This window comes from Mustela putorius, unplaced genomic scaffold (genome assembly GCF_011764305.1).
Source record: "Mustela putorius furo isolate JIRA1106 unplaced genomic scaffold, ASM1176430v1.1 tig00000129_pilon_pilon_pilon, whole genome shotgun sequence".
Lineage (NCBI taxonomy): Eukaryota > Metazoa > Chordata > Mammalia > Carnivora > Mustelidae > Mustela > Mustela putorius.
Genome location: NW_025421290.1, coordinates 52676690 through 52697278, shown reverse-complemented (window position 1 = coordinate 52697278; position 20589 = coordinate 52676690). Strand labels below are relative to the sequence as shown.

Here is a 20589-nt window from a genome sequence, read left to right as displayed (position 1 = left end):
TATGATGAGGAGGGTCAGTCAGGCAGACGAGCCACACGGGCTCAGACGGTCACACACAGTCCATGGACACACACAGACTCACACGGACACACACAGACACACCAGCACACACAGACACACACGGACACACACAGACACACACGGACTCACACAGACACACCAGCACACACAGACACACACGGACACACACAGACACACACGGACACACACAGACACACCAGCACACACAGAGTCACAGGGACACACACACAGACACACCAGCACACACAGACTCACACGGACACACACAGACACACCAGCATACACAGACACACACGAACACACACAGACACACCAGCACACACAGACTCACACGGACACACACAGACACACCAGCATACACAGACACACACGGACACACACAGACACACACACAGACACACACAGTCACACCACACACACAGACTCACACGGACACAAACAGACTCACACAACACACATGGACTCACACGGACACACACAGACTCACACAGACTCACACGGACACACACAGAGACACACACAGCACACACACGACACACACACAGACTCACACAGAGTCACACAGACACACACAGAGACACACCAGCACACACGGACACACACAGACTCACACAACACACACAGACTCACACGGACACACACAGACTCACCAGCACACACGGACAGGGAAGCAGCAAAGGTGCGCTGCTGCCATCACTCTGCGACCGGCACAGGGTCAGTCGGGGACCCGGGATGAGGAGGTCACCCTTCTTGGGTGAGCCCCAAACTCGGCATTGCGGTTCACAAGACGGCCGACGGCTCTCAGCTCACTTCTGTCCTCAGCCATCGGTCAGGGCCTTGCTTCAACAGGGCAGCAGACGAGGGCCTGGGGACCACCCCAGACCAGAGCCAGGGTGTCGCCCGTGGCGCCGGTGCCCCTGTGCGGGGACGAGGCTCGGGAGCCTCCTTGTGGCCGGCGTGCGCCACTGCGTGTCCCGCCTGCCGGCTGGGGCTCAAGGTGGGGGAGCTTTGTGCGGGCGCTCACCTGCCAGGAAAAGGTGCCCCGGGGCCCCCAGCCAGCCCTGCGCCTGTGAAGCCCCAGCAAAGCATCCCCCGGTAGGCAGGATGCCCCTGCTCTGCTCTGCATGCACCGACCCCCAGCCTGCCCAAGACGTGTCTCCCCGGGGCGCGGAGCCTCGCCCCCTGGAAGAGATAACCTGCACAGTCTCAGCACCCATAGACGGCGGGGACGGGCCACCAAGTGCCCCTACCCAGGCCGGGGGGACATCCTGCAGCAGTTCACAGACCCGGGGCTGGCAGGCAGGGGCGGACAGACCTGAGGGCTCCCTGAGACCCACCCCCACCCCGAGAGGGCACCCAGACGGCTCACGCTGCTCTGGGCGGGGGGGGGGGGGCTTCCTGGAGCCACCCCGCCGTCTCAGCTCGCGCCGCCCCGACGCCCTCCGCTCAGGGTTGTCTTCCTCGTGGAAGGACGTCACGCGGCCGGCGCTGGCTCACACCCCGTCTCGTCCAGCCGAGGCTCCGCCGCCTTGAGTCTTCTTTTGCGGCCACGGTGACTGCCCGGCGCGACTTCCGGGTACCCCGCGGCAGCCCAGGGTTCTGGGAGGAGACCGCGGGCCCCGGCGGAGGCCGGACAGTCCCCCGCGCCCGCGGTGGCTCAGGCGCGTATCGCTTCACACACGGTCGTCCTTTTTGGTGCGGTCAGGTTGCAAGTGTGTCTTCTGAGACCCCCGTGCAGCACCACGGTTTGAACGCGGCCCTCGGTGGTGTTTTCCATTCTCAGGGCGGACACCCGGCGCCCCGGCCCCACCAGGGGAGAGAAGAGACGCCGCGCAGCCCACGGGAACGGGACAGGTTCCCCACAAAGACTCAAGACACACACTCACTGGAGAGTCTCTGACAGCAGCGTGAGGACAAAAACACCGTGTGCGCGTGGCAGACTCCGCGGACACACGGGATCCGTGCACGGTGCCAGGGTCCCTTGATGCGGTGCTCTTGGAAAGCCACGCGGCATCACCTTGTGGTGGGTAATGTCCCCTTCCCGGCGTCCTGGCGTGGGGACTGCCAAGCGCGTGCAGCCAAGGGAGCTCGCCCCAGAGTGCTGGGTACCCCCAGCACAGCTCACGCCATCACAACCCCAGAAAGATCCACGGCCTGGCCACGGGGACAGAGTGGACGAGAGGGGAATGTGCCAGACTTGAGGCAACACGCGTGCCTCTTTGTAAAATATGGACGGAAGAGATGACTCACAAGGGGACACAGAGCGCGACACCTTCCACTGGAACCTGGCCCAGCCCGCAGGGAAGCATGCGGACTCCGTCGGTGCGGAAGGAAGCTCCTGGCCTCGGGTGCGTGAGGCTCGCTCCCCACAGCGGTCATCAAGACTCGCAGCGGGAGGGAGCCCTCAAGGCCAGGCGAGGGCTGGACGGAGGCTCCGGAACCCCACACTCTCCCACCGAGACCGCAAACAAGGGCAAAGGTTTGGGAAAAACTAAAAACCGCAGCCAGGTCCGAGGTGCTGCTCCTCTGGAGACCCGTAAGTGCCACGCACAGAACCAGAATGTCCCCTGCACACCTGGGCAGCCGCGGCTCAACGCGCCCACGTGTCCGGCATCAGGACGGCACAGCGAACGCCACGGTCTCGCGCCCACTTCTCGGAGCCGAGCCGACATCCCTGCAGGGGACAGGAGACGTGGGAGCCAGGCTCACAGGCCAGAGGGGTGAGCATGTCCACAGCACCGCACGACCGCCTTCCCTGGCCGGCGGACGAGGCCACAGTCCGTGGCAGGCAAGCGCCCCTCCCCCAGGGACTGAGAGACCAACCGGTGAGCCCTGGAGAGGACAGTCGGTCCCACGCTGGCCATGGGGCTGGGAGAGGCACGGCGGCGGGGGCAGCACTGCCCAGCGCGCAGCCCAGTGGGCATCACCCGCACCGGCCTCCCTCCGGCACCCAGTCCGCCCCTGGCTGCGCCTCCCGCATGTGGGGCCCCCTCTGCCCCTGTGGGGCTTCCTCAGACGTGTCAGGGCCGCGGTGAGGGCAGCGTGCCAGACATTACCTCTGGGTGTGGGTGAGGGTGTCTCCAGAGGAAATGGGCCCCACCGCGGCACTCGGAGCAGGTGGCAGCCATCCGCAGAGTGGGCGGCACGGCCTGATCCCACACCTGGAAGGGCTCAAAGGCCCCATGACCCCGGGCGGGGGGGGGGGGGGCGGGTGTGCCCACTGGAGCCTGGACGCAGGCTCCTGCCCTGACAGACACAACGCTCCTGTCCCCAGACCTTCAGGCGTGGGCTGAGCAGCCCCCGGCCTCCGCCGGCCCCCTGCAGACTTGGACGGTGCATCGTCCAGACCCCAGGTCTCCATCACACCTTCATATGCCCATCTGCCCCAGCGGCTGTGTCTCTGCAGAACGTGGCTGAGCACAGAGCCCCTGCCCTGGCTCTCAACATGGGCACAGCTCTCCCAGCACCCCTCACCCCTGGGGACGGACAGAGTCTCAGAGTGCCCACCCCAGGCTGAGCCCCGCGGGCTGGTTCTTCTTAGTCTTCCTGGTTAGGTGTGGTCACTGCCCTGCAACAGGACTGCACTGTCCACCTCCTCATCCTGGGGCCATCAGCCGCCCCACCCCTTGTCCCGGAGAGCAAGAGACACGGCGGCCACCCTGACCTGGACAGGCAGCAAGCGGAGCTCCGGCACCGGCCGCACAAAAGGAACCTGACGGTGAGGGGTGCTGGAGACCCTCCAGGGAGCCCGTTCAGCTGGGCTAAGTCCTGGACAGTGAGTGGCCCTTGGGGGTTTCCCTGCGTGTTTCTCCGTCTAGGGACCCAGACGTGTGCTGCCGTGACGCGGAAGGTCTCGGCAACGAAACTGGCATGGGTACACCTCAACCCGGTCCAAGGCAGTGTGCGCGCACGGCCTCTGTGGGGAGCTGGGCCTGCAGGAGACACCCTCAGGGGCCCCTGTGACATCAGAGGGCGGATGGCCCCAGCCACGCTGGGCGCCGCACCCACAGGCCCTCCCCATGTCCCCCACGGGGCCGTGGGCGGAGGAAGCTGCCGCAGCCGGAGCTCTCACTGTGTCCTCACACAGCTCTGCGTCTCAGACCTCGCGGCCTGCCGTCAGCAGGAGGGCCAGCACGGGAGCCGGACCCAGACCGTGGGGCCCGAGGGGACCCACACTGGGCACTTCAGAGAAATATTTTCCCACCAACAGGAGGGACCCCAGCATCTTCTTCCTGCAACTGGACGCTGTCCTTGAGCTGACGTCCGCATGGTTCTGTGTGGACCTTGGGACCACCCAGGGAGATGTCGCCAATCCTCCGAGACGGAGGTACACGCACAGAGCCTCCTGCCCGCCGCGGCCAGCTGGGGAAACCACCCTGGGAGGCTTGCCTCAAACTCTGAGCAAGGTGACAGATGTCCTCCAGGCCACAGTCGGACCTTCCCAGCTGGAGCCAGCCACGGCCGAGCTCTCTGTCGGAGGTTATCAGGCCGGGAGCCTTGTGAAAGGTCCTGACGTCCCAGGTGGCCGCCCAGCTAGGGCTGGAGCACCACGGTGAGCCGCGAGGCCCTGCTGGGGACTTCCCGTGCCCAGACACGACTTTTCCGGTGGGCTCAGGATGGCAGCTTCGATCCTGCTTGGGGCCAGCTCCCCGGGCATCTCTGGCCAGGGAAGCCCACGTTGGGGGACGGCACACCCCAGTCTGGGGCACGGCACGGATGGCCGTCCAGCCGGTATCACGTTGGGCTTTTCTCCTGGGACCCTCCGTGGACTCTTGCTGGCAGAGGATGGGGAAGGACGTGGCACCTGACCTGGCCTGGAGGAAGGGCCCGCAGGACAGGCAGACCAGACCCGTGGGAGGGGCACAGCTCCCGGAAACACCCCTTCTTGGGACCTCACTGCCCAGGTCCTCCCCTCTGCCCCCTGCTGTCCTCCCCCAAGATGGCCACACCCTCTCCACTCTCCTTCCAACTCACGCCTGAACAGCCCAGCTCGGCTGCCACCCAAAATCAAGGGACGTGGTTCTGTCACCAATAAAGTCGTCACCGGCCTCCCAGGTAGCCCGCGGGTGTCTCAGTCCACCCTGGGTCCCCAAGACCCCCTCTCAGTCCCTGCCCTGCTGTCCCAGTGCCCACCACCCTCAACCTTCTGAGGAAGCCCTCCCCGCTCCTCCCAGACCCGACCCCTCCCTGCAGGAGCGTCCCGCAGGGTCTGGCCATCCCACAAGCCCACCCCCACCTGCACAGGGACAGCCTCTGCCTGGGCTCAGCACCAGGGCCTGCAGGGGGCCGGCCTCAGCAGACACGGCCTCAGGGCCTGGGAGCTCACCAGCGAGACGACAAGGGGCAAGAGACCAGCGGCGGCTTGTCTGCCACGTCCGGCCACCGCCGGCCGCCTCGGGAAGCCGGAGAAGGGCAGGCTGGAACACGGCCAGGTCTGCGTCTTGTTGCCAAGGTAGAGCCCAAAGAACACACACCTCAGACCACGAGCCTGCCAAATGCCCCCCGGTTCCCGGTCCTGCCGCAGCCAGAGCCCAGCTCTGTCGTGAAAGCAGTGGACACTGGCCACTGGCCTCGCTGCAGGCAGAGGTCCCTCCCTCGCACCCTCCAATCTGCCCGGACGCCCTCAGGGACCGTTGGGGGAGCACATGGGCTGCTAAACCGAGTCAGGACAGAGCAGGGCCGGTGCCCCCTGTGCAGGCAGTGGCCTGGGGAGGCCAGCGGAGACGGAGACAGCAGGCGGGGACCAGCACTGAGCGTTTAGATGGCACTCTGGCCAGCTCCCACTTCTGATGCAGGACGCGGGGGCCTCACGGCACAGCAGACTCCATGAAATGTTCCCCAACTCCGCCTCCCAGCCCGAGGACGAGCAGGGGTTCCTCTGAGAAGAGGCGTCCAGGGCAAGAGTCAAACAGGCCGGGGGAGGGGGGCAGCCCGTAAGCCCCCCTCACAGCATCCCTGTTACCACGGGGCTAACCAAGGACACCCCCACAGAGACCGGGGGACAGGATGGGCAACACTGAACCTCACCACTGCCCCCGCCCAGAAACACACCCCCCAGACAGCACCCACCCCCTGCCCCACTGGCCCTGCCCCACTGACCCTGCCCACGGGCAGGCTGGACCCCTCGCAGCCCCTCACACACTCCACACCTCGCCTGTGGCCTTCCAGGGAGCCCCCCCGCAACCCCTCTGCTCCTGCAGCCCCCGCCCTTCCAGCCTCCACTTGCCGGCGCAGGAGAGAGCACCCTGCTCCACACCCGGCTCGCGGGACTCAGAGAGACCCTGCCGAGGTCACGGCCAGAGGGTGGGGCCACAGGGCCGTGCTGGGAGACGAGAGGGGGGCTGTCGCCGTGAGGAGTCCCTGAGCATCTGAGGGCCCCAGACCCTGGCTCAGTCGCATCCTCCCAAAGCCCAACCCCAGGCAACCGCAAGCCGGGGGAGACCAGAGACACGGGAGCGGGACGCCGCAGCCTGCTGAGGGGGCCCGGTGACCAGCCAGCCCCGCCCCGCAGAGGTTGGCAGGAAGGGGACCCAGACAGGGCCCTGCTCTGCACCCACAGCTCTGAGCCTTGCTGGGAGCGGTCAGCTCTACACACAGGCGGCAGGGACGGTGTGCCTTGTCCACCAGCAGGGCAGGTGACCCCACGAGCGCAGGCCCGGCCACGAGGGGGACGCTCGGTGCTCAGCCAGGACTCTCACAAGGCACCCTCAAACAGCCACGTCAACGGTCTCCTAAGGCCTGAGGCAGAGGGCCCGGCCCAAACGCTGTCGAGACCATCCTGGGCCAGGTGGGTGCCCAGGGCCACACCACAGGCCACAGCACTGGGCAGAGGCCAGGAGAGAAGCCATCTGCACACGGTGGCAGGCTGGACAGCCCGAAGCGACCGCCCAGCCCCACCAGGGCGCCGAGCTGCTTGGGCTGCGCTGCTGTGGGCTCCGTGGGCATCGGTATCCATGCTCCTGGCCTCAGCCTACACTATCCCCCGGGGACCAAAGCCCCCCACCCCAACCCCCCACGGCCGGCCCCTGACGCTGAGGAGAGAACCAGGGCCTCAGCAGGGCAGGCCGGCGGTGCTGAAGATACCGGGACGCGGAGCCGGGTCTGGCACCTCTGCGGGTGAGGACGGTGACGCTGGGGAAGAGGGTCCCAGTGGCAGCGCAACAAGGGTCAGGCGCCCAGGAGCTGGCCCAGACCCCTGGCCGCAGCCCCTCCCAGGCCCTTCTCCCACCCACCGGGTCCAGCTGTCAGGAACAGGACTCAGGAAACACGCGGGCCGCGGCTTTGGATACAAAACTGTAAACACGAGTCTTTAAAATGACAGAGGCCTCCCTGGCCCCAAACTCTGAGCCAGAGCCCCCCACCCACGGGACCCCAAGGGACCGGACCTCCGCCCGCTCTGTCCTCTCTTCCCCCGCCCCCAGGCCCAGCACACAGCGGCCCACGCGCTGGCGGAGCGGGGCTGCGAGCCCGCGGTCCGGGGGATTCCTGAGATGAAGAAGCGGCCGCGGCCCCCGGGCCCCGTGGGGCGCGCGCCCCCACCCCGTCGCGGGCCGGCCGCGCGGGCCGCGTCACGTGCCCAGGGCGTCGCGCGTGGGCGAGGGCCCGTGGGGGCGGCCGGGCGGGCCGTGCAGCGGCTGCGGCGGCGGCGGCGGCGCCGAGTTGCGCTGCGGCGGCGGCGGCTGCAGCTCCAGCGCGAGCGCGGGCGGCGGGAAGTCGCGCACCTGGCGGCGGTACTCCAGGAACGTGCAGGCCTTGGTGGCCAGCGCCACCACGTTCTTGCCCACGAAGATGGCCGAGACGCGGCTGTCGCGGAAGAGCGCCATGTTGGCGGCCCGCGCCAGCACGGCCACCACGTTGACGGTGGCGAGGCTGAGCACGGGGTAGAGCATCATCTTCTGCGGCGCGATGTGCTCGCCCTGCATGCTGACCTCGCTGAGCGCCACGCAGGGCAGCACGAGCAGCAGCATGTAGCAGTAGAAGAAGGTGAGGCCCTCGGCCCACAGCGGCAGCCCGGTGCGCGGCGGCTCCCACAGGTTGGCCTGCATGTCCAGCAGGTCCAGCAGGTCCAGCGCCACCCAGAAGAGGCGGCCGCGCAGGTCCTCGCGCTTGCGGAACGTGCGCACGTACTCCATGCGGTCGAGCGCCACGAGCAGCAGGAAGAGGCCGGGCACGCACACCGACAGCAGCAGCGTCAGCGCCTTGCGCGCCACCGGGTCGGCCGCGCCCCGCCGCGCCGCCTTGTAGTTCTGGAAGATGAAGTAGAGCTTGATCTCCAGCACGAAGATGTAGAGGAACCAGAGGATCATGGCGTAGCCGCGCTTGGCCGTGCGCACCTCGGCGCCCACCCACACGGCCACGTAGCGCAGCACCAGCAGGAAGCACACGTCGCCCACCAGCACGATGATGCACACCCCGATCTTGCGCGGGCCCTGGCTCTGCTCCACCAGGTACGCGTCCATGACCGCCATGCTGCCCATGATCACCAGCGTGGTCAGGCACACGTGGCGCCGGTCCGGGGGCGGCAGCACCATGGTCGGCCGCCGGGGCCCCGGCCTGGGCGCGCCTGGCCCCCACGCGAGGCGGGACGAGGCCCTGCGGCGGCGGCGCTCAGCCCGCGGGCATGGCGCGACGGGGCCTGTCCAGCCGCTCTGCGGGCGCCACCGCTGCCGGCCGGCGAGCTCGGAACCTGGGGAGACCAGAGGGAACCGTGAGAGCGCAGTGCGGGAGCAGCCCCCGTCCCCCCCCCACTCCCCGGCCCCGCGACGAGCTTCCTGCGCGGGGCGCTGCGGGCGCGCCGGGCGCCCGGGGCCTCCGTGGCACGCACGCGCCGAAGCGCGCGGGGGACCGGGAGCGGGAGCGGGGCCGGAGCCTCCAGGCGGCGCTGCGGCCCCACCTGAGACCCGAGACCGGCTTCCCGCCGCCGCCAGGAAGGAAGGGGACGGAAGTGGTTTCTCCCCGCCGCGCGCGCGCCCGGCCCCGCCGGCTCGTCCCTGCTGGGCCCGCGCCGCCGGCCCTCCGGCGTCCTCTCCCCACCCCCACGCCGGGCGCCTCGCCGGGCGGGGAGGCGGGCCCGCGGCCTCAGCTCTGCGCGCTCAGGGAGCGCCGGAGGCCCGCGGAGGCCCAGGCCCAGGCCCCATCCCGGGCGCGGCGCCCACGCTCGCGGCCTGTTTTCGCGTCCAGGACTGAGGATCGTCCTCTCGCACCAGCTTCCCTACCCGTGCCTGGCATCTCTTCTCCCTGCCTCGGCCGACCCAGTCCCCCTACACACCTGCCCACCCTCCCCGGGCCGTGGGGATCCTTCCCAGACCCGCTCCCGCCAGGGCTCCCTTTGCCTCCCGAGGCTCGCATCCCGGCCGCATCTCGCGCCAGGTGCACGGCCCCGCTCCGGGGAAGGACCCTGCCGCTCCCTCCCCTGCACCCTTGGGGCCTTCTCAAGACGCCCGCCCTCGGCGGTCGCCCCCCCCCCCCACCTTCTCTGGACAGTGCAGCCCCTGCACCTCTCGGAGCCTAGGCACAGGCTGTCGTGACAGTGCTGGTCCGAGTCCCAGAGCAGCCCAGGGCCCCACACCTGGGCCCGACGCCCACTCCCTCTGACGGACGCCACAGACGCCCCTGTACTCACTTCCAGCCCCTCACCCTGCCACCTCCTTCCGCGGCACCCCGGGTCCTGGGCTCTGTGTACTGCCCCGTCTAGACAAGGACGTAAAATTTAATGTCACCCGTGACTGTGAGGCGAGCGCTCTGCCTGCCCCTGGTGCCACCACTGCCCCCAAGACTGGGGAAGGAGGACCTCCAAAGCGGCACGTCCACGCCAACCTCGGCCAGGCTGCTGCCCCACCCAGGACCCGCTCCGGGGACCCTGCGGCCACACACACAGAGGACCCCCCACCGGGAGTTCAGACTCCTCCAGGGGAGGGGGGCGGGGGAAGGGGAAGGGGGCGAGGAGCCGCACAGGCCCGGGAGCTACTGCTCTCGCCCACACACCCACCCGGTTTCTCCCACCAGGTGGAAGCCCCCTCCCGCCGGGGCCGCCCCTGGCCGCAGCAGCCCTCCAGCCGGCCGAGCAGCCCGAGAGCCGCGGCGCCGCGCGTCCCTCCCCAACTGCTCCCGTTCCCTCTTAGCCACCGGTCAGACCCGGGCTGAGGATGCCGGGACAGACCCCATCCCCAGGGGAGCTCGCAGGGGGAGCCCCCCCGCCCCTGCCCCAGGAAGCCAGGGCCTCCCTGCCCCTCCCGCGCACCCTTCCCGGCCTCTCCCTGGGGACCTGGCCCCGGGGCCTCCCTGCCGTGGCTGTCCTGGCCCGGCCCTGCGGTCCCCCGCATGCCCCCGACCCGCCCCCTCCCCCAACCACCTTCGCGGTGCCCACGGGTAGGGGCCGGCAGGAAGGGGCCGCCAGCCCCGACCAGACCGAGGCCGTTCCCGGCAGGCTGCGTCTCCGCCCTCCCGCCCGCGCCCCCCGCGCCCCCCGCGCCTCCCGCGCCCCCGGCCCTCCCTGCGGCGTCGCTGCGCTTCCCGGCCCCTGCGCCCGGGCCCCCGCCCGCCCCGCTCCCGCCGGCGGCCCCGCAACTACCCACCGCCGGCCCGCGGAGCCTCCGCGCCGGGCCGAGGCCGCGCTCCCTCCGCTCTGCTCGCTCCCCTCGCTCCTCGGCGCGGCCCCCACCAGAGGCCCCGCCCCCGCTCGAGGCCCCGCCCCACGCGGTGGGGGTCCCGGCGCCCCGCCCCCCCACCCCGCCGCGCCCGTTGCCACGGCGACAGCCCCGCGCCGCGGCGGTGTCCAGGACCGGTGGCCCTGGGGAGCCAGACCCCGCCAGACCCGCGCGCCACCCCCGGGAAGCCTCTGCACCTTGCTTCACCCCGCAGCCGGGGCTGGTCGCCCCGCGGGCCCTCAGTCCCGGTCACGCTCTGAAACCCCACTGCAGGCGTCCCCGGGCGGCCCACCGGGGTGACCCCACTCACCTTGGACAGACAGCCTGGGGACCCCGTTCCCTGCCGCGGAGCTGGTCCCGGCGTGGGGCCGGGCTGACCATCGGCCCTCTGCAAGTGGCCTGTGCAGACAGAGAAGAGCGGTGGGCCTCTGGGCGCCAGGCCCCAAAGACGCCCAGCCTCTCTGGGCTCCTGCTGAGGGTGGACGACGGGGTGGTGGACAGCCCTCATGTTCAGCCTTCCTGGGCACGCTTCCCCCCAACCTCAGCCTGTCCAGCCTGAGCCCCCACACCCACACCCCCCCCACACCCACACCCCCGCCTGTCAGCCCTCAGGGTGGAGGGGTGCAGCTGCTGCTCTCCCCAGAGCTGCTCCCACATGCCTCCATCCCCCCATCTGCCAGAGGAGGTGTAGGGTCGCCCAGGGTCCCCCTGATGCACAGGGTAAAGCCTGACCTCCCCCCCTCCCCCCGGGCCCGCTGACACTGAGGACTTGAGCGGTTCCTGGTCTGTGCCTTCTCTCCACACTAGGGGCCACAGGGACATCTCAGTGCCCATGGGAGGCAAGGAACTGACCGCCACGGCCATCCAGGAGCAGCAGGGCTGAGGGGCGGTGACAAGTTCGAACCCTCGGGTCTGCTGACTGGGACACTTCCCTGCCTCTGTGCCCTGCGAGGGTCCCCACAGACCTCATCATGGTTCATCTTCCCCAGGGAGGCCTCCAGAAGCCCCTGGCCTAGAGGGACAAAGGGCCTGTACTGAAAGGTCCACCCGTGCAGCATGCGGGGAGGAGGCTTGGGGCATACAGGTCCCCCGTCCGGGGCAGTGGGCAACACCAGCTGCCCCCTCGTCCCCCGCAGAGCCACCCTGGCAGGCCCAGGAGGCAGAGGAAGAGCGGGCAGCAGAGGGAGAGAACTCAAAGCGCCTCCCTTCGGCCTCCACTCTAGGCGCGGCTAAGCCCATCTCAGCAGGCTCCCTCCCTCTGCCCTCCCCCACACCCCCAAGGCACGCTCAGAAAGCCCCATCTTTGGCCCCAGACCTGCAAGGCTGCCTGGGTGCCCCCACCACCCCAGCACCCTGTTCTTGCCTCCAATTAGGGAACACCCAGGCCTATGAAAGCTGGCCTGTGTGTGTGCTGACCTCACTGGTGCTCGCCCCCTGGTTCTGTGTTTCCATCTCCTCCAGGGGCAGGGGTGGCAGTGGGAGCAGAGGTGGAGGCGGTGGGACCTGGAGCTGTGGCCCTTGAGGGCAGGCCCAGAGCCCTTGGGGTTGGGACCTTGGGCAGGGCTTAGCCTTCCTCAGCTTGTGGGTGCAGCACGCCCATCTGCCTTGACCTCATGGGGCCTTTTCCGCGTCGTGAGGACACGGGTCCTGTGGGAAGGGCCCCCCAGGAGCTCATCTTCACTTGACCGCATCTGCAAAGCCCTTTGGCTTTGTTTCCAAACAAGGGCACCTTTGGACATGCCAGGGCAGAGGACTTGAACATCCCTTTTGTGGGACCCAGTTCAGCCCAGAAACGCTTTCCCAGCGTGGGGGTCTGTCTGCCCTCACTGCCGTGCCTCCCCAGCCCCTAGGCCTGGCAGTAAGGCCCCCTCCCCACCAGCACCAGTCCTGCCAGCCCCCCAGCCACGTCCCTCATGAAAGCCCCTCGTGGCCTGGCTGGGCTTGGTCCCCCACCGCGCACACTGTCTTGGCGGCCACCCTAGCCACAGCCCCTCCCCACTGGCCGTGGCTCCCTGTGGCGATGGGGACAGGCTCCATGCCTGGCCCACCTGGAAGTGCTGAGGAAGCTGAACCCAGTCCAGAGAAAGCGTGGGGGCCTCATGGCGCCTGGATTCCCTTAGGAGACAGGAACTCCACGTTCCCAGTGGCTGTACCATACAAGCTGAGTGCGGGTCATCAAGCCCTTGGAAGGCCAGGGCGACAGCAGCTCGGCCTAGCGGGCTGTGGTGTCGGGCCCTGAGGTGGCTGCAGGTGCCTACCCAAGGCCTCCCCGCCGGTGCCCAACAGATGCACGGGGAACCGCTCAGGGAGGGATCTCCAGGCAGCCCCTGGACACCCCAAACCCAACAGGCCAGGGCACTGGGTCCCAGGAGCGAGCCAGCAGGAAGAGATTGGGGCCAACAGAGCCTGGAGGTGCCAGGCGGGGTCCGGTCGGGGCCCTGGAAACCCCAGGTGCCACAGGCAAGACAGGGAAGCAGCACGAAGCAGATACGCCAGGACTGAGCAACGGCGACGAAAAGGCCGTTCAGAGCGAGTGTGGAGAGCCGAGGGGAGCCCGGGGCACCCGGGGACAGGGCCACCTGGAGGGCAGGGGCGGGGCCGTGGAGATGAGGAGGAGGAGAGGGGTGGTGGGAAGCTCTTACCCCGCGGGCCTTGGAAGCCCAGGGCCCCGACCAAGGCCCAGCGGCCTCCGAGGAGGTAGCAGAGGCCGGTCTGTATCCACCTCGAAACCCAGAAACAAAGCCGACCGCTAGCCGAGGACCGAGCTGCAGAGCTCATGGGATCTTTGTCTGTGGAGAAAACCAGAATCTGACCCGCGGTGGGACGGAGGGCGCCTGGGAGCTGACTTCTCTTCTCGGCTGCGGCCAACGATGGGGTGGCGTGTTCCCTGCCCTGGAAGAGAAAAGGCTGTGTGGGCGGCGTGAGGGCCCAGAGACGTCCGCGTACTAACCCCCGCACCTGGGAGGGGGACGCTCCGCTCCGCAGCCGGGAGGGACTCCGCGGGGTGACGGGGTGCCCAGGCCTGCAGACGGGAGATGGTCCCGGCAGCGGCAGAGACGGCGCGGGGAGCCGGAGGCCGGGCGGGGAGCCCCGAGTGCCCCGACGGCCATGGCGCACAGGGAGGACCGAGCCCCTGGACGTCCGCCGAGGCAGAAGGAGCCCCGGCGAAGTGTTCAGTCCGCGAGGGAGGAGCCGCCGCGGAAATGCGAAAACCGTCTCAGAGGGCAGATCTGAGCAGGGACAGACCCATGGTCACAGCCGACGGGAGCTGAACGTTCCCACGGAAGGGCCAAGAGGGCCCGACTGATTCTTGCGTAAAGAGCGGGAGGGGCCCGAGGGAGGAGGGGACAGGCGTCCGCTCACACTCGCGGAGGAAGCCTGGCGCGCAGGAGGGCGGCGCGGTGGGCGTGGTGGGCCCCCGCCGGCTCAGGAGCGCCCGCCCTGGCGTGGTAGGACACGAGCAGCCCGGCAGCCACGCTCCGCTCCCAGCGGCCTCCGACACGCAAGTGCGGGTCAGGAGCAGCCCCGTGGCGAGGGCATCGGAAGGGCCAAACCCAGCCCAGGGCTCAGGCGCGGGACTCCTCACACCCTGGGTTCCCTTTCTGGGCGCCTCGGGGCAGACACAGCCCGCCCTGCCTCTCCCACCCAGCACAGCCAGGAGAAGACGGTGGTTTGTGGAGCCCGTGGGGACTCTGAAAAGTGCCTCGGAGCAGGCAGACCCCAGGCGAGTCTCAGGACCTTCCCCGTGTCCTGTGGCCTGGCCGTGGTCTGGCCTGAACGCCAGAACAGGGGTGGGGACCTGCACAGGGAATGCTCCAGGGAAGCCCTCCAGTGTGGCCGTGGCAGGAACAAAAGGGGCGTCCTGAAGCCCTCAGAGATGGGGACAGCTCTGGGCAGAGGGTCTGGGGTCCGTCACACCTGCCCCCAGGCGACCCCACCCAGCCTGCCATGCAGACACGGGCCTCCCTGGGGAAGAGCTTCCCGTCCTGCGAGAGGAGAGTGGTCCCCAGAGGGAGGGACACTCTTGCCTGAAGGGAAGGGGAGAGCCAAGCCCCACTCTCTGTCTCCAAATGCCAGAGCGGTCGTGAGGAGTGTGGGGGCGGGGACTGAAGCCTCACTGGGAAGGGGGTCCCAGGGACCCAGAAATTCCTGGAGAGGAAGACTCCAGGAAGCACCCCGGTGAAGTCGGCTTCACGAGTCTTCTGGGCTCGCCCCAAGCCGTGCGTGCTGAGTCTGCTCGCAAAGCCACAGGACGGACCACGGCCCCGTCCCATGCGGGCCACTGGGTCGTCCTCACACAGGAGGATCCAAGGACCACTGTAAAGGCTTTGAAAAGAGGCTGAGTCGACTGTGTGCCCAAACCGTATGGACATTCTGGGGGCGCCTGGGTGGCTCAGCGGGCTGGGCGTCTGCCTTCGGCTCGGGTCATGACCCCAGGGATCGAGTCTGGCCACAGGCTCCGTGCTCAGCGGGCAGCCTGCTTCTCCCCCTGCCTGACGCGACCCCTGCCTGTGTGTGTGCACTCTCTCCATCCAATAATGAAATAAAATCTTCTCAAAAATCAACATTCTCAGTGGGATTTTCAGAAGACCAGGTGCCCCTAACATAATACTTGAATGTGCGAGATGCGATCCAACATGATTCTGCGTGTGAAGAACCAGGAAAACCCAACCCAAAGGGAAAAAAAGTCTACAGCCACCAGGGCCAACGTGACGAAACCCTCAACAAAATATTAGCAAACAGAATCAATGACCGTAACAAAACGGGGCCCAGCCGCGTGGCCCGTGGCCCAGGAAGGCAAGGCCGGCTCGATCCAGGAAAACCGACCGGCGAGACCGGCCGCATCACCCGGCCAAAGCAGAAAGCACGCGATCCCGGCAGTCGCCAGCGAGAACACCTCCGGCCGAACACAGCACCGGCCTGTCCGAAGCGCTCCGAGCAAGCCAGGCCCAGAAGGGCCCAGAACCGGCGACCAAACCAGACCCCGAAACCACTGCTGGCCTAACACCGAAGGACCGAACACTGTGCCCTAGCCCCGCAGGAACCCACGAGGCTGGCGTGCGCTTGTGAGCGTCTCAGCGGGGGGACCTGCAGACGCTGTTCCCGCCGAGCAGGGAGAATCAGTGCCAGCGCCTGCCGGGCAGACGGGCCTCGTGGGCTTCCTGGTGTGGCGCGCCGAGAAGGCGTAGCGTCCCTCGTGTAATACCCGTGCCCACCAGTCAGGGGGGCGCGATGCGGGGGCATCCTCCAGACCGGTCGTGATCGCAGGGAACGGACGGAGGAACGCTCGGATGCAAGACTCGGGAGCCGTGGCCGCCAGACGCACGCAGGAGCCAGGCCCGGTCGTGGAGCCGTGAGGGACGTGGGGAAGTCTGCGTGGCCTCCGCCAACGAGACGGGGACACCGGGCCCCGGGGGCTCCCTCGTTCTGAAGGTGGAGCGGAGGCCACGTAGAAGAAAGGCCTTTGGCTTCGGGAGCACTCGGAGGCGTCCAGGGAACGGGCGTGTGTCGGCCTGCTGTGCGCGGTGGAGCCAACACGGGACCGTCCGTGCACCACACCTGTTCCACGGGGCACGGGCGACGTGCGTGTGGAGACCGAGGACGAAGGGTCTGGGTGCGGGCACGTGGACGGTGCGGGCCCCACTTCTGCAGGCTTTTTATTTGCAATTATCTCTTAAACGTAATTCACATTAACAAAGTAAACAAAAAAATAAGGTTCCATCCCAGACACAGAAGACACATGTAAGAGACTTCAGTCACGGTTCGTGATGTAGTAAAAGGACGAGGGACAGAAGGGGACGCTTTGATCGGACAGATGCGTCTGCGAGAGCGGGAAGCATCGTCTGCGAGACCGGAGTGCGCGGCGGCGGCTCGGCGCTGTGCTGGAAGCTCCGGGAACAGCGCTTCTCTCCAGAGGAGTCAGAGCTGCAGATGCAGAGATGAGACGGTCAGGACTCTTGCAGGGGACACCCGTGTGCTCAGAGGAAGTCCAGAGCCCCGAGGGCACGTTCCGCGGTCCGAGCGCGAGCCAAGCGAGGCTGCCTCTGCCCGCGTGTGCGCAGAAGCCCGTGCCTTCCTGCAGCTTCCAGCAGGGTCGGAAAGACATGTGTCCCCGCACACGTGTCCCCTGCAGGCGTGCACGTGCTCCTGCGATGCCTCTGTCCAGAAGACGTTCGCAAGAGCCACGTGAGCGGGTGGGGACGGTCACACACGGGAGGATCGGGAAGATGACGCCGCTGCGTCCCCGCAGTGCCCACCAGAAGCCGACAGTTCTTCCCGGTATCTTGCAAACATGACGAAATGAGTCGGGAACCGCGAAGGGCTGAGAAGGCTCCAAACCTCGGTCCAGGGGGCACCTGGAGGCACCGTCGGTGACACGTCCGGCTCGTGATCTCGGGTCGTGAGTTCAAGCCCTGCGTTGGGCTCCACGGCACGGACCCTGCTTAGAGAAAACCACCACAAGGAAAGCTTCGTGGGATAGAGCAGGACGACAGATGGCGGAGACCAGTCACGAGGCCGGAGTCATTACCCCGCGTGGCATTCACGGAGGGTCGGGGGAGAGCGGGGCAGCAGGGTCGGGGGGCGTGGGGAGCAGGGACTACCCGGACCCAAGCCCCAGGGGCCGGTGAGAAGGCCGACTGCTGGCGGGCAGAGGGACAGAGCGCGGAGAGCCTGCGCCTGCGGTAAGAGTAAGGACTTCCCGGGGCGGAGGGGCACGGGGGAAACACCCACAGGCACTTCCCAAAGGGTCGGGCACGGGATGGCCAGCGTCTCGCCATCGGTGGGGCCGCAGCGAGACCCCAGGATACAGCACGGGGCTCGGCTGCAGGACCCAGCACCCGCTGCGGGGGGAGGCTGCCCCGCTGTGTGCACACGAGCCACGGACGGCCACAGAAGGCGCTGGAAACGGCGAACGGCCCCACGTGCCCCAGAACAGAGGAGGCCGAGGAGCTGAGGACGTTCCGTGCAGCGGTGAGGGCGTGACGTTCACACACACGTCCCTGGGGGAGAAGCCCGGCCCAGGACACGGCACGTGGGACCTCCGGAAGCTCAGGAACAGGACAGAGCTAAGGTACAGCACCGACGGGCGCGCTTGGGTGTCAGCCACGCGGAAAAGCGCTCCAGCTCCGTGGCCCGTGGTCGACTCCCTGCCCCTCGTGGGGCTTCCAGGGGCGTCCACTGCGCTCAGCACCAAGTACTCGCTGCCTCCTGTACGCGCGTCGGCCGTCATTCCCGGTGCAGCGCTGCAACGGAGAATGAACCGAAAACGAGAGAAGACGATGAACTACACGTTTTCTGAAAGCGTCTGTTTGTTCATTTGAGACGAGCAGGGGAGCGGCCGGCGGAGGGAGGGGAAGCAGCTCCCTGCCGAGCAGAGAGCCCGCCAGGAGGCTCGATCCCAGGACCCTGAGACCACGACCCCGGCCGAAGGCAGACGCTTCACTGACTGAGCCCCCCGGGCGCCCGGCCGGCCCTGGTGGGGGGACACACAGATCTGGATCTCGGGGTCATGAGTTCGAGCTCTGTGTAGGGGGCACAGATTTCGTGAACATAAAATACTTGTTTGAATGATTATAATAAAGGAAAATAACTCTGAACCCGGAATTTTATGTGCAAGCGAGTTTTCCTTCACACGGGGAGCGTGACAGACGTGTTCTCGGGCACAAAGGGGCTCCGAAAGTTTGTCCCAACTGGACTCCTTGAACGTGTGTTTGGATTCAAAGCAGAAACAGGCCTAAGCGACTCCTCCGGCGATACGCACAGTGAGGGTAGCTGCAGCTTCAGTAAAGGCTGTGGTTGTCCTAAAGACGCTCCGAAGAGCAGAGGGCTGAAATCTTGTGGACACAACTCTGGGAATTTGGGAGAATAAAGGACACGAGAACATGCTGAAGCTTTTATTTTGTTGAAAACGGTAGAAATACAGGTGAGCGTGAAGAAGCCGTCCGTCAGCCGGGTCCTGGAGCCGCACTCCTTGTCTCGGGGCCCCGCGCTCCGGCCCCGCACCCGACGCAGACCCTGCTGGAAAATAACATCTTTTCTAAAAAGCCGTCTGTAAATAAACATGAGAACAGCTTTTAAGTTCAGGACAACTTCCATGGGAACAAACGGCGTGTGAGGTGTGAAGCAGAAAACCAGATCTACCCAGCGGTGGACCCGAAACCAAGAAAGGGGGCAACAGAAGTACCGGAGGATAAACATAAAATGCAGAGACGACCCCGAATCCAACAGGGTCATAACGAGTGCACAGCGGGGCTCCCAGGGGCCCGAGTGGGCGGAGCGTCTGCCCTCGGCTCCGGTCGTGACCCCGGGGTCCCGGGACTGAGCCCCACTCGGCCCCTGCCCAGCGGGGAGCCTGCTTCTCCCTCTGCCCTCCACCATGCAACACGGTCTCTTTCTAGGATAATAAATGTGGGTGGTTTGTTTGTTTTTAAGTTAAAAGAGGGCTTTTCACAGGAATGCGGGCCGGCTCCTCGTGGGAGAGAGTGCTGGTGCGAATGTGGCGTGCTTCACTGCGGAAGCCTGACGAACCCCGGACGGCTGTCTCCGTCGTGAAGACGAAGCGTTGGAAATCTATGATGTAGGTAACGCTCGTAGGAAATTAAGAGCAGAAGCAAAGTTCCCACGTCACAAAGCTTCACGGAAAGCACCCAGTGAGCCCAGCAGTTCACGGAGGAGACTGGGGTGCACGTCCTGGCCCAGGGAGAGCGGCCTTCCTGCCTCCTGCCGCCCAGGGAGGACGCGTTAGCCGCGTGGCCAGAAGGAAACCGTGGCCCCACGGAGGCGGTCTACACCCGCAGGGACAGGCATCACGTCTCCGCCCGGAGCCTCTCCTGCCGGTGCTCCTCGGGCCGGGGGACAGACGGCACTGACCCGGGAGGACGCGCCCCATCGGGGAGGAGAGGGCGCTTCCGGGCCGAGGTGGCGCTGGGAAGCGGCGCACCGCGGAGCAAACCAGACAACACGCGCGGGTGACTCTGATGTCGGAAGACGTGGGCGCGAAGGAAAAAGCCAAGAGCAGGAAACGGGCGAGCGTGTGACGCGCAGAGGCCGCGTGTCCGCAGACGCTAGCCGCCGGAACCCAGGAGCCCCCGGACGCCCCATCTGCTGAAGGCGGAACCGGAAGTCTCCGCTCGGCAAAGGGCAAGCGCAAGCAGGTGTCTGCCCAGGGACGGAGGGGGCACGGTGAGCGCAGTCGCGCGGGGCGGGCAGCGTGGCTGCGGGGCGGGGACTGCTCCCCGTGTTGGGTCAAGCCCGGCCTGTGTCTACCCTGCGGGCTGGGACACATTATAACCCCGATCCCTCTTCCCCAGGGCTCCTGCCTCTGTCTCCTCCACACGTCCTCACAGGTCACGACGTCACAGAGGGTTCTGCTGCGGCGTGTCTCTCCGTGTCTCCCTGGGGCCCTCGGAGCAGCAGGTCGGTGGGGGTCACGGAGTGCGGGGTCTTCGCCCCTACAGCTGCACAAAATGTCCCGTCTCCCTGGGGCACCTGGGCTCCCCCCGTGCCGTCCTCAGACACCTGCCTGCCCAGAGCAGCCCCCCCGCCCCCCGTGGGCCCGCACTCCCCCCACGGCCTTGCTACCTCCCACTGGACCCCACAGCCCCCCGCTGGACCCCACTGTCCGCCGCTGTCCCCCACCAGCCCAGCCAGGCCGCCTGGCGTAGTGAGCTCCGCAGGCACCTGCGTCTGCTCCAGAGGCTGCCTCAGGCCTGTGGACCTGTCCGGTCCCCACAGGGAGGCAGGGAGTGTCAAACTGCGGCCCCAGGGGAGGGGACGGGCCTCGCTAGTTCTCCGGACACCTCCCGCCAGCCACTGAGCCTGCAGAGCACTCCCGCTCGCTTCCCCTGCCCAGGCTGGGCCTCTGCGGGCCGGACCCAGCCACGTGCCCCCACATCCACAGCAAAGTCACACAGACACGACC

The 20589-nt window shown here is 67.4% G+C and overlaps 1 protein-coding gene across 1 annotated transcript; it reads right to left on the bottom strand.

The window, feature by feature from the left end:
* Nucleotides 1–7298: 7298 nt before the first annotated feature.
* Nucleotides 7299–8574, bottom strand: TMEM121 (transmembrane protein 121). The gene has a single exon (XM_045074574.1). The coding sequence runs from the start codon at nucleotides 8550–8552 to the stop codon at nucleotides 7590–7592; it is 963 nt and encodes a 320-aa protein (XP_044930509.1). The 5' UTR covers nucleotides 8553–8574; the 3' UTR covers nucleotides 7299–7589.
* Between the last annotated feature and the right edge of the window lie 12015 nt (nucleotides 8575–20589).

Excerpts from the sequence above, each read along its gene's own strand:
- TMEM121 (XM_045074574.1), bottom strand. The coding sequence starts at position 8,552 with ATGGTGCTGCCGCCCCCGGACCGGCGCCACGTGTGCCTGACCACGCTG.